At 41.1% G+C, this 12,156-nt stretch overlaps 1 protein-coding gene across 1 annotated transcript in view; it reads right to left on the bottom strand.

The window, feature by feature from the left end:
• MYO1E (myosin IE) overlaps positions 1–12,156 on the bottom strand; it is a 129,786-nt gene that overhangs the window by 87,198 nt on the left and 30,432 nt on the right. The window contains exons 5-8 of the mRNA XM_019504315.1: positions 9,373–9,462; positions 7,897–8,028; positions 7,191–7,325; positions 5,619–5,751 (exon numbers count right to left, since the gene is read on the bottom strand). Of these exons, the coding sequence (XP_019359860.1) occupies positions 5,619–5,751; positions 7,191–7,325; positions 7,897–8,028; positions 9,373–9,462 (490 nt within the window). The remainder of the gene's footprint in view (positions 1–5,618; positions 5,752–7,190; positions 7,326–7,896; positions 8,029–9,372; positions 9,463–12,156) is intronic.

Here is a 12,156-nt window from a genome sequence, read left to right on the forward strand (position 1 = left end):
GAATTAGCCGAAGCAATGTTTAAGATGCTAGAGAACTTGGAGAATTAATAGTGGATGGGAGAGGACTGAAGAAGAGCAAATATATACCTCTAAAACAAAGTAGGACTTCAGGAATTATTAACCAATTAGCCTAACGTCAATGTCTGGGAAAATATTGGAACATATTTAATAAATAATCCATTTATATATGCAATAAAATGATAGACAACATAGCATATCAAATCAATTTAATTCCCACCTTTGACAGAGTTAAAGGCACAATGTGTAAAGAAGCAGTATATGTGATATACCTTCACTTCAGTAAGGGACATGATTTTCTCACAGGTGAACTAGGGAAATATGGTATATAAATTACTAAGGTGGGTATGCAACTATTTAGTTGGAAATCTACCTCCAAAGAGTAGTGTTCATCCAACTGGGCAGTAATGTCTCACAAGGGTCAGTTTGGGATCTCGTGGTATTCAAAACTTTCATTAATGTCTTAGATGATGGAATAAGAATGCCACTTATACAATATGCAGAGAAAAGTCAGCTGGAAGAGGCTGCAAACCTCTTGGAGGACAGGTTTAGCATTCAAAATAATCTTGATAATGTGAACAAGTGCTTTAAAATTAAAAAAAAAGATTAAATTCAATGAAGGCAAGCCCAAAATACTACACTTAGAAAAGAAAAAATAACCCCCCAAATACAAAATGGAGACTATCTGGTGAGGGAGAAGGGCCCAAAAGAAGGATCTGGGAAATGGATCACAAACTGAATGAGACAACAATGAGATGCCACTGCAAAAAAAGCATATGTCCTTTTGGGATGCATTGACAAGAGTGTTGTATGTAAGACACAAGGCTTCACCACATCCGTGAAGATTGAAATGATTACCCTTAGCTGAAGTACTCAGTTCATTTTTGGGCACCATACTTGCAGAAATATGTAGAAAAACTGGAAAGAGTCTAGAGGGAGCAGCAAAAAAATGAGTCTGTGAGGAAAAGTGGAAAGAATTTGGGTTTATTTTTCTAGAAAAGACAAGAAGAACAGGTTAGACAAGGAGTGTGAGGATGAGACAGGCATACTTAATTCCACCTCAGTGCAGGAGGATGAATCTGATTACCTTTTAAGTACTTTGCCAAGCCTATGTTTCTATATATACACATCAGAACCAAGAAAGAGCTTAAAGAAGTGGTCCTATATTATCATGCTTATCTTGCTGGGATCCTATGACCCCAGCTGACTTCCTTCCCTTTGGGCAGGAGGCTGGACTCGATATTCCGAGGTCCCTTCCAGCCCTAATGTCTATGAAATCTATGAAATATATATATAAAAATGATAATATAGGATCACTTCTTTAAGCCCTTTCTTGGTTCTGATGTAGAAAACCTTATCATAGCCTTGACTTTTAATAGCACTATAATCTTGTCCTACAGTATCTTCGTGTACAAGGTTCTTTGCTATTTAGTGGGATGCTGCTAGGCTCGATTATTGATAGATCCTTGTAATCAAGGCCTCCTGATGGGGCACTCCAGCTGCCTACTACTGATGCGATGTGTTACTGGTGCAACAAGTAGCAAGAGAGGAACAGGACATGCACTAAATGTAGGTCCTATTCCATAGTTACATCACCTCATGACTAACCTGAAGGAGATGTAGTTAAAGATGAGAGCTGTCAACTACATACTGCCCAGAACACAAATTAGGCCACCACTTTCACTGCAGAAATCTAAAAGCCACTATGTCCTATCACGTTGCGGGTTTAGTTCACTGAATCATAAGTCACCTCAACAAAGAGGTTTCTTTATTCATGCCAACAGAACCCAGACAGCCATGACTCCTCTTGCAGCTCTCCCTCAAACTCTGCCCATCTCTACCTATGTGCAACAGTGATTCCTAGAGGGGAACCGAGTAGCAGCCTAACCCTTAAAAGTATACAATCTTCACGTGTCTTTCTTGTTTAGTGACTACAGAAAATACATTGCTGTTTCAATTGCATAACTTTTCTTTGTCTATAATGAAGTATTATATCACACGTCACCATGTAAAATTTGGAAGTGTTAAGGGTAAAGCATAGTAAGTGAAAAAATAGATATATTATGATAAATACATCTGAGGCTTCTCTGGGTACAAACATTTAATTGTCTTCTTCAACGTGGTGGTTCAAAAGAATCCTACTCTTGAAGCACATTCACATCATCCTTTTTGTAGACTGTTACAATAAACAGGCTTATTTGATCAACCCGCAACAAGAAGCACGGTTGTTTTTACAACAAAAAATAAAGTGCTTTCTTTGGAATGGAAAGCAAAGAGTACCCAGCTTTCTCATAGTTCGTAATCCCTCCCAGTCGAGAATGATTGCCGTCCATGATTGCCCTATCTGAGGGTACAAAGATGGCTGATAAGGCCAATCCCAGATCAACAGGTTCTATTATAACTCGGGCATCTGTTTCCGTGTGGGGTGGGTGGCTCTGGATTCTTGGTTTGGTTTATGACATGCTGTTTCTGCCACTCCTGCTTTTCCATCTCCTGTTCTCGTTGTGAGATTTCGAAGTACTGAGATCCTTGCAGCAGACTTTTCCTCCATTTGGGGTGATATTGATGTCAAAGTTGCATTTTTTTTTTCCAAGCTGGCCTTGAGAACATTCTTGAAGTACTTTCTCTGCCCTCCTTTTGAGTGTACACCTTGACTGAGCTGGGAGAATAAGACTTGTTTTGGGAATCTGGAATTGGACATTTGGATGATGTGGCTGGCTCAGTGAAGATGATGTTGGATGATCACTGCCTCAATGCTCAGGTGTTTGCTTGAGAGAAGACACTAACATTTTGGTGCATCTGTCTTCCCACTGGATTTGAAGCATCTTCTGCAGGCAGTGTTGATGGTACTTCTCTAGTGTCTTGAAGCATCTCCTGTATGCTGTTCATGTGTCAGCTCTGTACAGTAAGGTGGGGATCATGACTGCTTGATAAACCATGAGCTTGGTTTCAGATTTGATGTCACAGTCTTCAAACACTCACGCTGGAGGGATTTGGTGATGGTCTCTGACTGGGTGTTGCGGGATGGAATTGAGAACTCTATTGTCAACAGCACAGTCTCTATTGAGAAGTCTTCAAAATATTCTTTACAACAAGTGTTGATGACTCCCTTTTCCTTGATCAGGTCTCTTCCATACTTAGGTCTCAAAGGGGTTGGTCCCCAAGCGCTTGGACCTTAGGTGGCTTTCGTGGCACTAAAGAAACCGCTTGTATCATGGATGCTGGTGAGACATTGAATCTCTTTCGCTTTTTCTTTCCACCATCTGTTCTTCATATCGTGGTCCTCCACTGGACTTCTGCCTCGGCTTGTTGGTGATTCAATTTCTTTTGCTTGGAGTTGGTGTCATTCTGCCAAGCATGAAAGGTCTTGCACTTGTAGCCGGTCCAACTTTTGGATCTCCTGCTCATTCTCTTCAAACCAGTCTTGGTGCTTTCCAGTAAACAATCCAAGCATCTCATCACAGGTGCTGATGGTGGTGAACTTGAAGGTACTCCAAGCACTGTTATCATTTTCCCATTGTTATTGATTGGAATTTGTCAATTTTTTGTTGAGGCTGGTGGAAGAGATCTCACTTGATTAGGTCCTTGGGTCCTGTGATGCTGACCTTCTGTTGGCATTGCTTTTGCTGTAGTCACAGTTTGGGTGGCAGTTTGAGTGAAATAACTGAGCAGATGCATCAGTAATTGGTCCAGCAATCATCAGATTTTAGCATAGCTCAAGTGATATAGTCATCTTTGTGATCCTGGGCACAAACAGTGGCATAGTCAACCAAGTGACTATGCTTAGATCATGGGTGTTGCCATGATGTCTTGTACTGTTTTTGTAGCAGAACAGGGTATTGGTGATCGTGAGTCGACATTCCGTGCATTTGATCAGGTGGAGGATACTATTGGAGTTAACTTTCCCACTCCTTCCTTGCCTGTGGTTCCATTCCAGAGGTTTGAGTCCCATTCAGCTCTAGCACTGAAATTACTAAGCAGAATAAAACAGTCTTCCTCCAGAACATCAGAAAGGACGTGCTCATGGTTGGCATAGAATTTCTCCTTGTTCTTGATAGCTGCATCAAGACTCAGGGAATACATGCTGATGACAGTAGCATATTGGCTCTCTGCCAATTTGAGACAGAGGTGCTCATTAATTCTGATCGGTAGTTTGTTGAGCTGGTTTATGAGTTCATTCTTAATGGCAAAGCCAACTTGGAAAATCAATGTTCTCCTTCCTGTTTACTCTTCCAGAACAGAGAACAGCTACCACCTTGCTCTTTGTGCCGCCCACCTCTCACTTGCCAGGTCTCACCCTGTGCAGTGATGTAAGTGTTCTTGCCTGAGTTCTGGAGCCATGATTGCAGTGCAGTGCTCTGAGTTTTCACTATTAGAACTGTCCATGATGGTCCTGATGTTCCAGGTTCCAAAACTGATTGTGTGACTTTGTTGATTTTGGCTGCAGTAAAGATGATCCCACTGGACATGGTTATTCAGTCAGGAAAAAGCTAGCCAGACTATGTTTAAGACATCTTTTCTAGCCTCCTTCCCATGTGGGTTAAGCAGTGAGGATCCTAAAGAGAGCTACTCAATCACAGTTACAGCTGCTGAGTTTCACTCCTGTCTTGTCCAAGTGCTAAATGACCTTCTCATAACTGCTGCCTCCATGTCAGTTCATGACCAAGAGCTGCTAGGCCTCACAATCCTGCTTCTTTCATCACTAGCTGGTTGTTGAAGGGCTTGAAAAATGTGGCAGTGGTGGGGGAGGACTGGAGAAACCATCAACACTTCAGATATAAAGGACCACTGATAGGACACTGATCCTAAAGCCTTATCAAAAGCTGCAATTTCCCCAAGAATTCTGTATAATAAACTAATCAGAAGTTTTTTAAAATAACAGCTGTTAAAGTAGTTGCACAGCTACTTATCCAGTGTGTGCTATGCTAAATGTGAAGAAGTGCAGAAATATTGCTATAGGCCAAGCATAATAACTAAGACATATAGATCCGCTTGTCTTTTCTTCCATAGATATGGAACTAGCAGGTGTGGTACACTGAGCAAAATCTGTAGGAACCCAAGACAAGAGGTTGTGGATAAGGAAGTGTTTATAGGCTAGAAATAGGGGGTGGCCCAGACCCTAGAAGCAGTAGATACTATTTTATACTATGTCCTGAATTTTAGTGTGTTTATATAAGTAATACACATTCAATTTAAAAGGCAGAATTTTGGGGATGAGGATAGTCAAGCTAGTATTACACCTTTTCAGGGTCATGACAGGTAAAACGGAGAATCAAATCCTGCTGGGATCTGAACACCGCTGCATTTGGAGGACATTAAGTTTGTCCACTGAACTCTCGCTCAAATACACAAAAACATTCTCTTTAGATTATGTTCAAAGTGTAAAATTCTGCTCTTATTAAATAAGTTACTTGGATTGCATGGTGCACAGCAGAAGTCTGAATATGGTCCAGGTTTTTTTTAAGAGACACTCAGATCATGAGAAATGATGCACTGTATTTGGATAAGCAGCTTCCAAGTGCAGTTCATTACATCACAACATCTGAGCCTCAACCTGCTGCATCACCATTAATTCTGTAATGGTTTCCAGAGCTACCTACACTCCTCACTCTCCACAGCAGCATAGTTGCCAACTTCTTTGAAGCTGATGTTTCCCAAGTGCAGGATTCCTGCTACTATTTGTAGCACCAGTGTCTGCTCCTCCGCAAAGATCCCAATCACATTCATTGCATGCTGGTGAAGAAAAAGACATCACGTTTCACGTTCTGTAAATAGTTTTTGAGCAAGTCTCTTAAATAACTCAGAATAAAAACAATTAAGTTTAAGATAAAAAAAGTGACAGATAGTATATGACTCTACTACCATAGAATAGTATACGAGCTTCATACATAGTATATGATTCTACTACCACAGAACAGTTATATTCTGTCTGGCTTTGGCTGTGTACTTCAGCCAATCATGAAACAACTGCTCCACAGGAATAATTTTTTAGGATGTGCTATTAATAAGGAACTCGATTTATAAAAGTCCTACCTGTCACTTTTGCTACATTAACTGATCCTGTAATGACAATGATACCTGACATATAATGTTTCATCCTGGTGGCTGCAAGGGTAGATAAATGTTACTACCCCTTTATACATATTGTAAAACTGAGCATCAAAGGTTTTCTTGACATATCACTGGCTGCACAGGAAGTCAGTAGCAGCTGGAGCCAGAACCTTAGTCTCCCCATTTCAAATCCTTCAACCCTTCAGGCCATGATACTTCATATATAGAGTTCTCTTTTTCACTTTTACTTTTTAATTGAAGCTCTTCAGTGTGCTATGTTGCCAAAGATGCCTTCCTATAAATCCCTGATGAAAAGCATGTTCTACAAGGTAACTACCTTAGCAGAATGACCAGAGTGCAATTCAAAAGGCCTACTGTAAATTTACTGTACTCTAGAGTGGTATCCTTAAGCACACTGTGCTATTTCCCCTACAGGAGAAGCAATGCTCCTGCCTTCATATGATGATGCATGCTGGCTAATTAGCATGGGAGTGTTAGCTGGCATTGTTGTTCAATGCTAATTATCCTGCCTGTGTCACTACCTGGATATGACATGGCTTCCAGTTTATGAAGCAGCCCACCTTGAGCAGTGCATCATGCTTGCAGATGCCGCTCTGGACCGTGTTAAAATTTACTACATAGACATAACCTCAAAGGGTGCCCTTTCAAAAAAGGACAGTTTAAATGAAATGGGTGAGGTTTTTTATCTACCAGCATTTTCAACTTGAGGTTCTCATTCCAAAACTCTCTTTGTCATCCTTATAGTTATGCCTGTTTGCAGAGGTGTGACAAGCAGAGTTGATGTCCTGGGCAAATCATGTGGGAAAGTGGGGAGTGCACAGGAAATCCAAGACTTGGGGGAAGAGAAGGCAGCCCCCAGGTAAGCTACTGCTCTGCCCTTCCCAGCTGTTGCTCTTAAAGCAGCAGCAGCTGGGGACTGTTTTGGAGTCCCAGCACGGATAAGCCCTGGGGCTGCTCTTGCTGCTGGGGCACAGGCTCCACAGGGGTGGGAAGCAATTCTGGCAACCCTCCTAACTTGGCACCCAGGGCAGGTGCCCGTCTCACCCACCCCAAGTTACACTACTGCCTATTTGTCTCTCACACTCACTTTAAAAACATACCAGTGTTTCCTGGAAATCAGATTTGTCATTAATGTCATCTACTTTGTAGGATCCCGAGAGGCTCAGGTAGTAATAGTAGTCCATGCTGGTAATGCCCAGGTTGCTTTTTTGCTCTGAGGAGGCACCTTCAATAAGCTGCAAAAGGAAACCACCAGAATCAGATAAAATCTAGCTAAATATCCTGGATCTTTCACATGGAACAGTAGCAAAAGAAAAACAGCTCTTAGGAAAAGTCTTGCAGAATGCAACAGAGTTGAAACCTAGAAGGTTCTATAGAAATGATCTTACATCTGACATAACTTTTATAGAATGGCCTCTTTATTTTATTTTTCCAGCATGCTATGGAATCCTAGAGCATAACATGTAATAAATTATAATTATATAGTGGTCTGAATTATAACTGTGGGAAAGTTATGATTTTCTGTAGCATATTTTCTATATGGGACTCCACAGTGAATTACCAAATGAGCCCCAAGAAATACTTTAATGCAGAGAGATTTTTTCTGTATTTGGAAAGAGATTCATGCCACTGACTAGGTCCATATCAAAAAATGTCTTGATGTGTTGTAAAGGCTTCCACCAATAACCAAGTTGCCCTCAAGAATATGCATTCAACAGCATGATTTCACTGAGGCAGACTTTTCAATAAACATGAAAAACTGGAAAACTTTTTTAATAACTGAGAAGGAAACTGTATGCTTCTAACCTGGTAAAAAATGTGAAAACTCCTCTCTCCAGGATTCCTCATTACTACCCGAGATTTTTCCAGCAGGAAGTTGGAGATTTTCCCACCATCTGGTTCTCCACCTGGGCTAAACTGGATTTCAAAGTATTTTCCCTGCAATAAATAATTATAGAGGTTCATGAGTGATTAATAAATTTTAAACTTAAAGCACACACCTGTTGCAGTACAATTCAAGGAAACTAAGTGGGATATTTATTCTGCATTGCTTCAATCTTCTAAGCCTCTAAAAGCTAAAATAGGCCTGGATTCTTAAACAACTAGTCTTCCCTCTTTTCCATGTGTGTTTACATAGTTTGAAGCTCAGGATAATAATTTTAGACCACATTGGAACAATGATTTTAGGCTAACTGGGGACTAATTTCCTCTGCTGAGTTGGTTGATATATGTTAAATGGATTGGAGTAAAGAAATAATGAGTGCCAAATTTACTGCTGCTATGTGAGGAAGCAACTGCAGGCAGTCAATATATTTATATCCACTCAGACTAATGGTGACTATGCCCTTTTAGTTTCAGATGAGGTACACCAATAATACTTTTGTGTGGTAAACTGAGGAGTTGCATCAGGAACCATTAAGCCAGCTGAAGAATGAGCTCTGGCATCTCCTGTGCAAAGGAGCAAAAAAGGAATGAAAGAGTAAAAAATCTGTTGTGCTGGTTGCACTGTTAACACAGATAACAGTCTGAGCAAAAGAAATGCACTGGAAACCAACAAGGATCACAATTGTTTTATAATTTTTTTCTGTTGCAGCAGATGTCAGCTGCATACTTTATTTTGCTTTATATCCAAACAGCTGCCAAGATATTAATATTGTATGTGCTATATTTTCAGAAAGGATTTAATTTTGAAAAATGTAGGTTATATTCCTTGCCAGTGTAAACAACATCCATTAACACCAATAGTGTGTTCAGCCCCATATGTGAAGTATAATTTTGCTCCTATTACATATTACCCATGCTTCCATGTTTGCTCTTCTCAAATAAATTCGAAAGGGTTACCTCATTCAAATCTAAACCTAGAATGTAACAACAGGCTATTATTTAGTATATGTAGTATCACATTTATAATCAAATGCTGAAAGTAATTCCTCACTGCTTTTCAGAAAAGATCAGTATCCCTATTGCCTGGCAACAGAAATTGTTTCATCTATTAAAACAAAGTTAGAGCTTATAATTTTACTAACTGAGAAAATATATATATTAATTCTTTCCCACTCATTCTTTCCTGCTTAGGTTGCTAGTGGTCTTGTTTACATATCAAATGCTTATAAATATCTTGTCTTATGTCCAATATGTAGAAACAAATGGGCCATTTGATCTAGGGGACCTTGAAATATATACCTCTCTCAAATTATATAAAAAATTTTTCCTTCACAAAGATGCCCAGACCAAACCCACAGATGCTAAGAGGATAAAGCAATCTTTGGGAGAGAAACTTACAAATCTGCTGGAGTTGTTGTTCCGTACGGTCTTCGCATTCCCAAAGGCCTCCAGTAAAGGGTTTGACTGTAGTATAATGTCCTTTACATGCTGAAAATTTTTAAAATAGCAATAAAATATCTATTTCTGGACCCTGGATTAGTCTCAGAAAGCCATTATTTTTAAACTTAACATGTATAAGGAGCAGGGAGGCCTGCCAAGAAAGACAGTCCTCTGGGCTGGCCAGGAAATCTACACCATCATATCTGCAGTATCTAGGCTTTCCTTTTTTTTCTTCCAGAAAATCATCCCAACTAAATCAGAATGTGAACCCAAACACAATCATCTTCCTGACTTTCTTCTGTGCCAAGCAGCAGCACCATGAAATCAGTCTTTTTCTAGATGGTTTCACAAGATTTTGAATCGGAGGCAGGCATGTGGAAGTTATTCATGCTATTCCAGAGCAGGTGTGGAGAAACAGGGACTCTGATGCCTCCCTTTCACAGAAGCCAGAAGGACAGAGAGAAATAAGAGCACACCAGGTCAGGGGTCGGCAAAGTCCAGCCTATGGGCTAGATCAGGTCTGCAGTGGACTCCATTTCTCAGTGGATCCTGCCCACGTCACTGCCGCTGGTTTCCATGGAGACCCCAGCAGTGGCAGGGCCTTGACAGTGAGGGGCCAGGGTTTCCACAGAGACTGGCCCCAGCAGCGCTGGCAGGGCACATGGCTGGGTGGGGAGCCACTGTCACTGCCGGGGATCTTGTGGCGGTGACAGTATAATCCACAACTGAGTCAGAATTGCTATCCGCTGCCCACACCCCCCAGGCAGCTGATCCCAGTTCTGCCCGGGCTCTGGACCACATTGTCACTGCCACAAGATCCCAGCCCTAGAGCAGCTCCCTGCTCAGCCACGTGCCCTGCCAGCACTGCTGGGGCCAGTCTCCATGGAAATCCTAGCCCTGCACTGTCACGGCCCTGCCAGCTGCTGGGGACTCCATGGAAACCAGCCAGTGACATGGGAAGGGGCTGCTAGGAATGCAGTCCAGGTGTTGCCTGGATCCACAATTTTGCCCACCCCTGCACCAGGTGGAAAAGCAGACCAGTGCAGGCTTTTGCCTCTCCAGAGCCAGCTGTTCTAAAGCATTATTCCTGGAACCTGGTGGTGGATTCCAGATTTTTTGTATCTATTCCTGGACTTTGTCCCCTTACTAGAAACTGTCTTCTAAATTCTTAAATTGGGTAAGTGAATTGCTGGGCCTGAAGAGAAGGTAGAACAGAGAATCTCATATTTTTACAGATCACTGCCTGCTTCCAGTGGCAGGCTGCTAGATTTAATTAGGTTTAGATCCTGTATGGTGCATCCTATATCCCCGTTTCAAAATGTACACATATCAATACCTCTATTTTTATGAATTATGGACAATATTCTAATCTCAGCAACTCTGTGTTAAATGAAAGAAGATAATTAAGGAATATGCTAAGTGTTACTGAGAAAAGAATCCAACCCAAAATGATAGCATTTCTTATCTTTTTTTTGTTGTTGCCATAAACTTCTTTTCTCAGGGTACGTTCATATTACAACAAAGTTTGATGGTCACTAAAGCTGTAAGAGAATGTGCTGACCCAGCCAATAGTGTGCTTTTCAAACTCCCGCATATGCTAATTAATGTGAAGAGGTCACAAAACTGAAAACTGCCCTGATAATGGGGTTCATCTTATCTGCATAAGGATTACAAAGCTTGTATTAATGTGTAAGGGCTTTGGTCTTTTCAAGGATTTGCAGTATTGAGCACCAAGGTTTGGAGGTGAATCAATAAGCGATGAATTTAAACACGGAAAAGAAACTCTGAGACAAACATGATAAAAATAAATTATCACCATCTTCATAATCAAGAGGTTGTGGAGGATCAACAAGCAACTTAGATATTTTTTGTCTCATTTTGAAAATCCACACTTTATATTTTAATTGCTTTGAAGCTTGAATGAGCTGGAATCACATAGTCTTTAATAAATAGAGTGCCGTCTACATGTTCATTAATGTGCCATAATTACGGCACATTTAAGTTTAGTACCTGTAATAACAGGTACTAATTTAATGAGCTTTAATTGGCACTACTGTGCAGTAGCACCAGCACATGCTTTTTTGTGACACTAATGTACAGTAGACTAATTCCACTGTGCATTAGCACGGTTTTTGCCTGCCACACTAATGCACAGTAGAGTTAGTCTACTGCACATTTAGTATTTCATGTAGCGCCTAGTATCTCAACTCTTCCTTACCAATTTTTTTGACGTCCTCCAGTAGATTAGATCTTATTTTGTTTGATATTATTCTCATTTTCTTCTCATTTGGACAATATGTCTCACTCAGGGTAAGTACACTGCAGAGAGAATCCCTAGCTTTGATTTACTAGTTTAGGTGTCAGAAGCAGTGAAGTGGTCACAGCATAGACTTCTGAGCCAGCTGACCTGCATCCAGGGTCCTGTAAAGGCTTGTACAGCCCACTGTGGAGCCCATACTGCCACAGCTTCACTGCTATTGGCACCCATGCTAGACAGATTAAAGGTAGAGAGGCAGCAGTTCATAGGCTGTTCATAGCAGTGACTGTGGAAAGTTTCATAGTTTCTAGGGTCAGAAGGGACCTGAGAAGATCATCTAGTCCAACCCCCTGCCATGGCAGGAAAGAGTACTGGGGTCAAACGACCCCAGCAAGGTGTTCATCTAACCTCTTCTTAAAAACCCCCAGGGTAGGAGCCTGCACCACCTCCCTTGGAAGTTGGTTCCAGACCCTAGCCGCCCTGAC

This window comes from Gavialis gangeticus, unplaced genomic scaffold, assembly GCF_001723915.1.
Source record: "Gavialis gangeticus isolate Ggan-Ray unplaced genomic scaffold, GavGan_comp1, whole genome shotgun sequence".
In the NCBI taxonomy this organism is placed as follows: Eukaryota; Metazoa; Chordata; order Crocodylia; family Gavialidae; genus Gavialis; species Gavialis gangeticus.